Below are 12433 nucleotides of genomic sequence, written 5' to 3'. Positions count from 1 at the left end.
TGTACTTGAATGTTGTAGCTAAGAGCTAAATATTTATGTGCTGCTTGATTTAAATATGGAATATAAGAAATGTAATAATTATTAAATGTTGAACCTTTTGTCTTCCATATACCAACTTGATGACAAATAGTATTTTTATTTTATTATATCTGTCTAACATGACACTGTTGGAAGGCAGGTTTAGAGAGGGCACGGGCTAAAACGATGTGCCCTTCCCCTCCATTGGTTAGTTGAAGCTTAGACAGTGTCATGTAACAGCTGGTGCTAGCTGTTGGAGCCTACTGGCGAGTATATAAAGGGAAATTTGGCAGGATGGTCATTTTCCCACTGATATTCGTTGGTGTTGCATCAAAGAAACTAAAGAACAAAAAAAAATGGAGAAAGAAGAAACGCACTCAACACCAGGGCTGAAGACACCTCCAAAAGTGGGGGGGATCCGCCACGTCAAAAATGGTAGAGGAGTAGGGGCCGGAACTGGATGTGGTTCCTCCTGATGATGTCTTTAGCCACTGGATCCTATAAAAGAGCTGTTGAGGTAGTGAACCACGAAACGTGGTTAGAATTCCTTCTTGTCTAAATTCTTCATTATTTTCAAAATTAATCGAAACACTGCCAATGTATTTCATTTGAAGCTTGGTCAGTGAAGGATTATTGAAACCTACTCATGGTAATCATCTATGTTAGTTGCTTCGGTTATTTATAATTCACTTCTCAGTCATCCCAGACTTGACTGAGTGTATGTTTCCTTAGGCTACCCAAGAACATTTTCACCTAACTTCTTGTACTATAAAATTTATCTTCCTTCTAATCAAATTTAATCTTTAAACTCAAAACAAAGATTTGAAGACTGCTTTGGAAGGAAAATGTCTTGCCTTAATATTCTACAGAGGAGCCTGTGGTGGGGTCTCTTTCATTAAGAAAATGCTCAACTTCACACCACACAAGTCAATAAAAATGTTCTGGAATTGTTTGGATTCTCTCCATACTCCCCAGATCTTGCTCTGTTAGACTTGTATTTATTTAGATGAGGAAAGACAGCAGGGAAGACATAGAAAATGAATTAAATGTATATCTTAATTCAAAACTCAAGGCATTTTTCAAATTAGATACTGAAAAACTTACAATGGGAAGAAGTGATACAAAATTAAGAAACTTTTACAGATAATTAAGTTTGCAATATTAAATATGTACTTTCAAATAAATACTAAAAATCAGGCAGAATATTCTATGTAGCCTGATAATCAATATATTTTTTCTCTTGTTTAATTAGCCTATCATTGAATGACTATCTTTTATAATTCAGTGTAAATTATAAACCTAATGTTACCAAACCTTTTCAGGTCGAATGTACTGTAAAGTGGTTAAATGAAGCCATTATGTTGTTTACTCTTGCAATTCAACAATTACAGCAACTGAAAGACAAGGCTAGTATTTACTTTACTCACTCTTTAGCATTGCTTTTAAATAAAACTCAACAACTGTTCAAAGCAGAAAGATTTTGTAATGCTGAAGATGAAACAATAGTCTCAGCTACGTAATACATGTGTGATGAACATGAAATGGTATTAGAGACATTGAGTATGAAATATTTTGCATGTTGTTTGCATGTTGGGAAAGTGTAGGATTGCAGGTGAGTCTTCCTGGTATATGTGTATCTGTCATGGTACTTTTAAATAAGACTTTAAATTTATGTACCCCTTATGAGTTGTTTACAAGGTTTCTGCTTTAGGAGGTTATGTAAATTGAGTGGAATGTGTCTGGATTGTTTGTGGATAACAGCCATGCATAGAATGTTAGAATGGAGTGAGCAATAGTATCATTTATGTAGGAATGCATGTACTTGGTTTTAACAGTGAATAGTACATTCAGAAAGTGTGAGGCACATAACCTATCTGAAGTATAATCAAGTTAATTGAGTAGGGGTCAAATTGAGCCCTGTTATTGTTCCATGATGTAATAGAATTGTCTGATAGGACTGTATAAGTGTTTGTGGAAATTTCACATTAACACATTCTATTGAATATTGTGAGTAGTCTGTCTCTGATTGATTATGATGACATTTACATGCAATTTACTGATAAAGCATTCTTCAGAAAATTTATCTTTCTTTCTTAACCCTTTAGCATTTAAACCAGTCATATCTGGCTCAAATATCCTACCTGTTTTCTATTCAAACTGACCAGATCCAGCTTCTTACACCTACCCTTCAATATCATTCTAAAAATAAACAATCACATCATCAAAATCTTGAAGCTAAGAGATAATGCATGATTTCGTTCAAAACATTGTGAATAACTAAGCATATTTGACAGAGTAACCTGAATGTTAAAGGGTTAAAATTTTATGGTTTTTTAAAAATTTTTTTAAATATTTTTTTTTTACATAGCCCGTATAAAAATAGTAAAGTATAATTTTCTATTCTTACAGATTCAGTCACTGCAGTATTTTGAAGAAACTTCGCATTTTATAAATGTAAAATCCTGATAATACGACTGTGGAGAGTCAGTCATTCAAACTCTCCTGCAGTTCGTCTATGCATTCCAAGTCAAGTAAATCTTTACATTGTGTTTCCCAGTGATCATTCCAAACAGATATTTATTATAAATGAACTGATCTCATCAAATGACCACTACATAATATATCAATCAGCAAATTAGTAGTGTTTTAGTCACTTCTACTATGTACAGTAGATATAGACATTGAAAACCAAAAGCCGCAAATTTTTTAAACATCACTTGATGAAGCCATGTTTTTAATGTAATAATTATTAAATCTAATGCCTTCATTTTATTGAAATTTAAATGTCATTTGAAATTTCTAAATGTTGCTGAATATATCGAGTAATATATTCAGTGAAACTCATTAAAAAAATAAAATGAATACTGTGTTACCAAATATTGAAAAGTAACTGCACTTGTTTCATTTTACTACACTGACAATTATATAAGTAAACTTTAATTGTACAAAATCAAATCTTATATAATCAAGTCATGAAGAAAAAATTTCCTTTGCTAGAAAAATTATGAGATGATTTCATCTAAGAGGAAGACTTGGCACAATTGAGTACTGTTTAATTGTTGTCGCTGTTGTTGTTGTTGAGCAGCCCAGTCAGCACTATTTGAGTAAGCCTATGGCTCAGTGATTGATAATCAAAGATTTGTTCCATCATTGCTTTAACTTGGGTTAACCTGCCTTTGTGGGCATGTTGTCCTAAAATTTGACTTAAACATGTGATTCTTGTTTTATAGATGGTAGCAGAGAGTTTGTTAAAAGGAATTTGGTTGGTTCATTGAGCAAGTTGGGCAACTTATATTGTTTTAATTTTAAAGCACAAGAATATTATGTAAATTGAGTAACAACGAGTTTGATTTTTCTATTTAGATGCTATTTCTAATTAAACAGATGAATTGATAAATTCAAACTTTCACATATATGTGTTTACTGTAATTGCATCTATAATTTAAATCTATTATCATCAAATATATTAATTTGTATATAATTATTATAATTGATAGTCTTATTCATAAATGTTTACCAAAGTACATTTATTGCTATCTAAAATTTTATTTTATTTTGCTTTTATTTAAGAAAAGGACCAAATTGAGAGCAAATTCTGATTAACATTATTAGTAAAATTATTTTATAGCAATAATCACGAAGAGATTCTGATAGGAACTTATTTTCTAGAATAGGTGAAATAACTTAGGTCTATTCTTTCCCCTCCATAAAACTAAACTACATCTGTAATAAAAAAATTAATTTTTTTTTTTAATATACATACATATCAGTTCCTTTATTATTACAATTTTTATTATTAATTCTGGATAACTTGGCAAGTTGACAGAATTGTTAAAACTTCAGAAAAAAATGTTTCACAGTATTTGTTCCAGTTCGAGTCTCAACAAGATTAACTTTGCCTTTTATCCTTTTCAGATAAAAAAAAAATAGTTCTAGTCTAAAATTGCTGGTCTTCTACCTAAGAGACCATTATATATAACATTTAGTGAGGTTTCCAAAATTTTAGTTTTTGATTACTTTTAGCTGGTTTCTCTAAATGGCTCTGTAAAATATGACTTTCAACAATGTAATGGTGGTCATTACAGCAGCAGATTCTCATTTATTTGTGTATTTTGTTTCAAGTTATAAATAAATGTTAGCTTTGATGTTACTTTCATAGATTGTCAATCTGATAATTACAAAAATATAGAAGTGAATATTAATAGAAAAAATTATTTTTGTTGTAATAGGAACATCAGTCAAGTTTATTTGTCTTATGGAAGTGTGATAAGTAATTACTTACTTCCATTAATAAATTATTATTAGCTTTATGGACTTGAGGATTGTATATTTCCAAGCTACATTCATTGTAGAATTTCAGGTTGGTAGTATAAGTCAACAAAACACTTTGCAAATATACAGTATTCTCAGTACATAAAGTAAGTTGTACCACTCCAGATGGATTGGGCTAATAAGAGTTAAATCTTTCCTATGGATGTAATACAGCAGTATTAGTGGGACATAAATTGTTAAGACTAGCTGATAGCTCCAATTAGAATATATATGATAAATATATTGGCTGGACACAAATTTTTTGTTTTTGAGATAGTGTAGAATATTTAAAGTACTAACTGTGCTCAGGTTATTACATAATCTAGTCAAGACTACATATTGTTAAAATATCATTTTACAAAAGAAAAAATGCCTAGGAAATTGGTAGCAGTTATTTCTGTAAAAGAAAGAAAAATAAAAAAAGAACATTTGAAATTGTCAAACTGCAAGCAATGTAGAGGTGAAATTTTATACTTTTAGGGTTGTGATACAAATATTAAAAAACAAGTCACCAAAGAAATACATTTTGGCATGCTGATAGTCTGTGATAAAATGTTATTTTGGCAATTTGAAAAAGGAGTCTTGAATAAAACAAGGAATATGTTTTGAATAGTCTCAATTATAGAGTGGTTTATAAGAATACTGGCTAAAATTTGTCTTGATAAGAGATGGATATCAGGAATCCAAATAGTTGCCAATTACTTTTATTGAGTTTTGGAGGGGTGGGGAAGTGTATATATTTAAATTCAATTGCTCCCATTTCAATGATTTATACAAATGATAATTTAATAGTTAAAATAACTATTTAAACTAATAATGTTGAGATTAGAGTTTACTATGAGTGCAATTGATTAAAATAACAAAACCAAAGTTCTGTATAATTAAACTTATATTCTGTATATCTAAATTAATTATTTTTTTTTCTATGGTTCCAAATAACATTTAAGATGTTTTTTAATGTGTATTTATTATATATTGATAGAAAGTATGAAGATTGAAACACTGCCTCATGTAATATTTTGTCTTAAGCATAATAGTTAATTTAATAAATATTTACATTTAGACATTCAAAAGTAGTTGTCAAGAAATATATCATTTTATTTTTTGTTATGCAGTTTTAATTTTTCATACATAATTGGAAGGACCATTTTTTGTAATAATCATATATGAAAAAGGAACTTTTTTCCAATCTTTTGTTGCAATAAATTTATAAAAAAAAAAAATGATAGAAAAATAAAATTTGTTATTATCAACATATTTTAAAATCTCTTTTTGAAACATTTTTTCACTTAAAAAAATTATAAACAACATGTAAAGTTCAAAATACACTGACTCTTGATATTACTTTCTTTTTATTTTAAGAAACTTTATTTGTAATTTAATTTTCATGCTATACCTGTGCATAAGGTGACAGTATTTTTATGCTTTATATTATTGCTTTTTTACATTTCATTGTCATCTGGGAGTATACATATAATTATGCCATATGCTTTATATCTGAATATTATTTCATTGTTTTATCATATTTTAGTCAAGTTTTGTACTATAAAATGCAAGCACCATGAAGTAGTAGTAAGTTACTGAATCTGTAATACAGAGTCAGTTTCTGGTCAAACTTTCATTTGCTATTTGGAATTTCTAAATTATGGTTAATAGCATTAAGAGGCATGATTTAATCATATTGTAATTTAACCATTGCTAGTGACCAGGTGGTTCATTAAGAATTGTTGATGAACTACCTGGTCACTAGCAAATGTTAAATTATAATATAGTTAAACTATTCCTCTCCATGCTTTTGACCATAAAGTTAAAAATCTAATTTCAACTCTTAAGCTCACTTTTGTCCTCCCTATTTCTCTTCAGAAAAAAAATCCTAGTATTCAGTAATGCTTATAATAATGATTTCAAAATATGGCACAAAGCCACAAGTTTGTAAGAGAGGATCATAGAGAATTGAATTGACCTCAGATACAATTGGTAAGTATCTAATCATCAGTATTTCATTATATCCAACATTTGCTGCAATTACAATACAACCAAACACAGAGGGTGTACTAAATAATTTGAAGTACTTGTGTTCAAGTCATTCTATGAACTTGGAGAGAACAGTTAGAAATTGTTCAGGTGAGAACAGGAGTCACCTTTGTCACTCATGTCAATAGATCTTGAACCTGGTTTTGACTCTGAATATATAATACATCAGAATCTAATCACCTTTGGAAGTCAGCATGAAAAACACCTAAGAAATTCACAGCTTGAGCTTGCATTAACACATACACCTTAGCAAAATGATTAAGTCTCTAGGGCAGGTTGCTTATGTCACTATGTAGTCAATATGGTAAACCAAGGGCATCAAGGTCTTTGGGTTTTGTTGGCCAGATGGAAGCAAAAACTAGATCTTGCAGACTGGTAGAGACAATCATTACTTCGAAAAACATAATGTAGGCTGCAGGAGTCTATGTACATTATAACTTTATTAACAAGAAAGAATATGAGTTGTTAGCAAAATTTGTATGTAGAGATATGCAAGGAAAAACTCACCCACATGGTATATATATATATATATATATAATCCTATTAAGTAAGAGATCTTAGAGTGAGAATGGAGTTAAAATATTGTCCAAATGAATGCAACAAGATCTGGATACAACAAATGCTTGGTAGAAAGTTAGACCTATTTCAACAGGAAAACCTTTCAATATCACTAGAATCCATTTGAGGAAATAGGTTGCATGTTTTAGTGTATGTATTTATAAGCTTTCTCATTGGTTGAAATAAAAGAATCTGTGAGGTGCTCTAATTTGAATAATTGGAACCATAATTGTGCTTGTAACTAGGCTCCAACTTTGAATGCATACTAGTGCTGTATATTTTACAGAATATTTTTTAAAAAATGAGCCAGGAACTTAGATTAAATATAGCCGAGAGCCATATATTTGACATCCCTGTTGTAAACAAATATAAGTTGATTGCATGAATTAAAACAAATACAGTCATTTATGGAGAATTCAATTTTGCTAGAAGATAAACACCACTATAACAAAACATGTTAAATTGCTCATCTCTACCTGAACCTTTTTACTTGTTTGTGCACTGATTAGTTGGCAGAAATGCTGAAAAAATTCACTGTATTTCCAGAAGTATATGGTTACAAAAAAAGTAAACCATGAACACTGAAGGGATATGATCAAGAAATGAGGCTGGCTTTAAGTTGCATTTTTACTAAATATGGAAAAAGAAATCATAGTGCAGAGAGAAAGTTTCATGTGTTGGAAATATAAAAGAAGTCAAGACAGTGCCAAAAGCTATGCTAAACAGTCACCAAATGAGAAATTGGTGAGACTGGTGAGCAAATTATATGCAAATGATCTTGTTATTTGCCAGGCTATTAGATAAAAGCATTACAGCTATTCATGGATACAAGAATATAAATCGTAAGGTTCCACATTTCAGCTGGGCATATACAAGATTCATGAATAAGAATAGGTACATTACCAAAATGGTAGTAATGATTGTCTCAAGAAGCCATTCTGTGGATATTATAGATGTGTATTGTTAATAAAGTTCATTAAAATCATATCATAAATGTTTACTTTATTCAAACACTATCAAATGAATTTATATGTACACCTATAACCACTTTACATAGTATACTGGGAACCTTTTTTCATTCCCCCAGCACTTGTGGGGTGGCTATGCAGCTTGCTAGACTATGAACTCTGATATTCCTTTACTATTTTCAGTCATTGAACAATGGCCATACTGAGCAAACCTAGATAGAATTTGAACTCAGAACATTAAGGATTTACCCAAATACCTCAGAGTGTTTTGTTTGATGCTCTATTGATTTTTTCTCTTTTTTTTTTAAAGAGGAAAGGCAACAGCTATTCTGAAATGTACAGTAAATGTGACTCGATTAAATAAACTTGTTCCACACAATGAACAAATGTGTACATATGTACAATTTTAATATCATTCAATTTTAATATCATTCTATGAACATTTGTCTTGTAACAAAATGCATCAAAACACATGTAGTGTGAATGCCTTATAAAACATGGATATGAAATGCCATATCTCACATCATAATTTCTCACATATAAACATATATAGTAAACATTGTATAATGTACAAGTAACAAGACAAAATTCAATATTAAAATTAAGATTTCTAGCTGTACTTTGACAGAAAATCAAATTAAAGTGGTTGTGATCTATTTCTGAACATAGTTGTTTTAATTTAAAATTAGTGGAAGGAAAATAAGAATGTGTGATGTTCTGATTTTTAGTGATTTTTACATTGCTCATGCTCTTGAGGACAGCAAATGATGAGAAATGGTTACAATTTAGAATTGAAACAAAGCAGACTACTCCAAAATCAAACTGCAACTGAGAGAATATTTAGTACATGTTTCTCATTTAATGTGAAAGTGTGTGACCAAGTAGTTATAGTGTTGCATTCATAATAGCAAGGTTACAGTTTCAATTCCCAGACTGAGTGGTGCATTGTGTTAAGTAAAACACTTCATTTCATTCAGCTGCATAGTGAGAAACCCTGTAATGGACAGGTATCCCATTCAGTGGGAATGCTATGATCTCAGTTACTATGGAAACTAGGTAACTTGCCCTTTGAGTCTTAGGACTCGAGGCAGTGCTTGCTTACTTCTCATTAAACCCTTTAGCATTCAGATTACTTTGTCAAATATAAAACGTATTTACTCATTGTTTTAAATTGATCATGCATTATCTCATAGCTTCAAGATTTTGATGATGTGATTGTTTATCTTTAGAATGACATTGTAGGGTCAACCTGAGAGGCCAGATTTGACTGGTTTGAACATAAAACTAGTTTAAGATTTGAGCCTGATGTGGCTGGCATAAGGATTTACCCAAATACCTCAGAGTGTAAAAAGGTGTAAAAACACCATATCTGTTCAGTATCACCATCTATCAGGATTCCTTGACATCGAGGTTTCTAGCTCTTAGCTATTATTGATGGGACATACCTAAGAGAGGCAACTCTGAACAGACCTTATAAACTGCTAATATGAGAGAGAAATACCATTTTTCAACTCCTACAACTTGTGCTAAAAAATATATAAACAACAAACAACAACTTTATGATAAATTTAATATGAATTTCATAAACAACAAATTAAATAAACTGAAGACCTACCATCAGTATTTTAGTGTTTATTTTTTTCCTTATGTGAATTTTCTTTGGCACATTTGGTACCAATAAAATGTACATGGTTTAAGAAGTGTATATACAATAGTAGTAGGGTTTTATATCTGAGCATCTTTCCACACACAATCTGAAATACGTTTACAAGAAAGGTAAATATTTATAATGTTTGAATGACTTTTTTAATGTTTGATTGACTAATTCAAAGATAAAGTCATCCTTCTCCTCCTCATCATCACCATCATCATTTAATGTCCATGTTCCATGCTTGCATGGGTTGGATGGATTGACAAGATCAAATGGTTCTGAGATTACATCAAACTCCAATGTCTGCTTTGGTATGGTTTTTACAGCCAGATACCCTTCCAACCACTTTGCAGCATATATTGAATGCCAACACTAGTTATGTCACCAAGCAACTTGCAAGACTAAGTTTCCCTTTGGCGGAGTGGGGCTATAGTAGAGAGGGAAGTGGTTTTATGCTAGGAGATGAGTGGTTAATGTATGAGAAGGGGCCATCACAGAGCATATTTCTTCCTATAGGGGAGCTATTTGACTACTCATATTATAGAAGAGAGAGTTGGAGTGACATGGGTGGAGCAGGAAAGAGAGAGAGAAAGATAGTGGTGATGAGGTGTCAGGGTGGACTCTCAAAGTATGGAGTGGGTAGAAGTGTCAAAAACAAACCAACAACAATAGAAGCTTTGCTTTGGCAAGATTTAGTGACGTAAGTAATAATCAATGGCTGTAGAAAATGCAGCAAAACCAAGTGCACCAAATACTCCAGCTTTCAGACCAGCTGAAATTAAAAACAAATAATCAGAAATCAGTAAAGCAAATATAAAACAATCATATAATATTACCAAATACAAATAAATGATTTTACAAGTCAGTGTTTAAGCCAAAAATATCCTAAAAACAAATCAGCAATCATACAGAACTAATAGCTTGTGCACAGATTAATGTTACATAATTCATTAAAAATGATGTTATGCACAAATATATAGCATATTCTAACAAGAACTGTGTTATATCAACAAGACAAAGACATATAATAACAAGAACTGTGTTATATCAACAAGACAAAGACATATAATAACAAGAACTGTGTTATATCAACAAGACAAAGACATATAATAACAAGACATTCAACCAAAGAATTGGCTCTGGTTCTACAAGTGGGAATAACTAAGTCCCACAGAATATTTCTGAGTTACTGTATCTTGTTAATATGAAATGAGCGATTAGTGACAATATTTGCAAAGAGATTAATATTAATAGATTTTGTTTTTGGATTTGGTTTGCAAGATTCTTTATGTAAGTTCGTGTGTTGAAGCATATTCTATTGTGTCTGGGGAGAGTCATTTTCTTTTTATGCCTTATAATTTAACATGGTGAGTGTGTTAAATTATAAGGCACAAAAAGAAAATGACTCTCCCCAGACACAATTAATAGATTTCTTTTGATGAATGTAGAAACATCAGTTTATGTATAGTGTGCATGGCAAATAGAATTTTTAAAATTAGTAAAATCACCTTTTCATTTATATTGGAAAGAAAAATTATCAATATGCAGTAAGTACTTGGTTATTTAATATCATTTACAAAGGTGTCAATATTTTAAATTATAGGTAGATAGCCCTGAGTTGGAGGGGAGGAAATTTATAAGTTTAAGACTATGGAACCAAACACTGACACACACAAATGTGCATGCACATGAACACACATAATTTCACATACAAGCTACACACAATCCAAACTATAACTATTGTGGAAAAAATACAAGGAATACAGTTTGTAACAAAAGTATCTGATCAATCAAGGAATTGCTTAATTAATTAATGAGTTAACTGAAAATAATTTTTTAAAAAAGGGCATGTTTTAATTGGCAATGTACAATAAAAAATAAAATCTAGAGTAAAGGTTCAATATGTGTTAAGTATGTGTATCCACTGTATGCAGCACATCATTGGATGAAAAACATTCAAGTGAACAAGTAGTCAGTCTCTATTATATAGTGCTTATGTTTTCCAAATGAGAAGTTTTAAAAATAGTACAGAACAAAAGTGGTTTGCTAACTATTGAATTAGATATATCAAATCATTTATAAACTTATTTCTTTAACTATTTTGATACCAACCTGCCTGAGACTGCCCTTGGTTCTATGATACAAATTTGCTTTTGCAAAGTGATCTTAGTTGAAACCTTTATTCAAACTTTCGTGTTAAAATACGTTCCACACACTAGCTTAATAATGACAAAATTCTTCATTATTTTCAAAATTAATTGAAACAAAGGCAAAGTATTTCAACAGAAATGTGGTAACAAAAGGGTTAAAGAGAAACATGACAATTATAATATATCCATGATGTATTCAAAAGACTACACCTCGTTACAAACAAATACAATGAAAATTTAAAGAATTATTAAATAATTTACTGATAACTTACCACGAAGTCCTAGTACACCCCCAACAATACCACCAGATAATGTACCATTTAGTAATTCTGTTTTGCCTCTGATCTATAGGAATAAAATATTTTCACTAAATTATATTCAGTCATTAGCATAAGTAGAAAGAATATACAAACATGAAATATTTTCAGAAAATGTAGTGAAATAATCTTAGGTTTCCTACAATTACAGGAGTGGCTGTGTGGTAAGTAGCTTGCTTACCAACCACATGGTTCTGGGTTCATTCCCACTGCGTGGCACCTTGGGCAAGTGTCTTCTACTATAGCCTCGGGCCGACCAAAGCCTTGAGAGTGGATTTGGTAGACGGAAACTGAAAGGAGCCTGTCATGTATATGTATATATATATATATATATATATATATATATAAGCAATGTTAATTCTCTAAATGAAGTATTAACAGTAACTGCACGATAAAGTGTAGTATATTGCCACTTAAGTGTGGCTG

General features: G+C 30.8%; 2 protein-coding genes across 6 annotated transcripts in view; one reads left to right on the top strand and one right to left on the bottom strand.

Moving 5' to 3' along the window:
• Positions 1–8276, top strand: part of LOC106881382 (protein rogdi) — a 29630-nt gene extending 21354 nt beyond the window's left edge. Inside the window, exons 10-12 of one of the 2 annotated variants that reach the window (XR_008263898.1) lie at positions 1341–1424; positions 2428–6306; positions 7468–8276. Coding sequence is in view for 1 of the 2 variants with exons in the window: in XM_014931753.2 (XP_014787239.1) it covers positions 1341–1424; positions 2428–2484 (141 nt within the window). In the remaining variant the exon portion in view is untranslated. Of the gene's footprint in view, positions 1–1340; positions 1425–2427 lie in introns of both variants that reach the window. The other variant, XM_014931753.2, reaches the window with a different exon arrangement.
• Positions 8277–9442: 1166 nt separating this feature from the next.
• The window catches only part of LOC106881380 (mitochondrial import inner membrane translocase subunit Tim22), a 16184-nt gene continuing 13193 nt past the window's right edge, over positions 9443–12433 (bottom strand). For all 4 annotated transcript variants that reach the window (XM_014931751.2, XM_014931752.2, XM_014931749.2 and 1 more), the window contains 2 exons: positions 11963–12035; positions 9443–10312 (listed from right to left, as the gene is read on the bottom strand). In XM_014931751.2, the coding sequence (XP_014787237.1) occupies positions 10233–10312; positions 11963–12035 (153 nt within the window). In that variant the 3' untranslated portion in view covers positions 9443–10232. The remainder of the gene's footprint in view (positions 10313–11962; positions 12036–12433) is intronic.

The sequence above is a fragment of the Octopus bimaculoides genome, chromosome 1, assembly GCF_001194135.2.
Source record: "Octopus bimaculoides isolate UCB-OBI-ISO-001 chromosome 1, ASM119413v2, whole genome shotgun sequence".
Lineage (NCBI taxonomy): Eukaryota > Metazoa > Mollusca > Cephalopoda > Octopoda > Octopodidae > Octopus > Octopus bimaculoides.
This window is presented reverse-complemented; position numbering and strand designations above follow the sequence as displayed.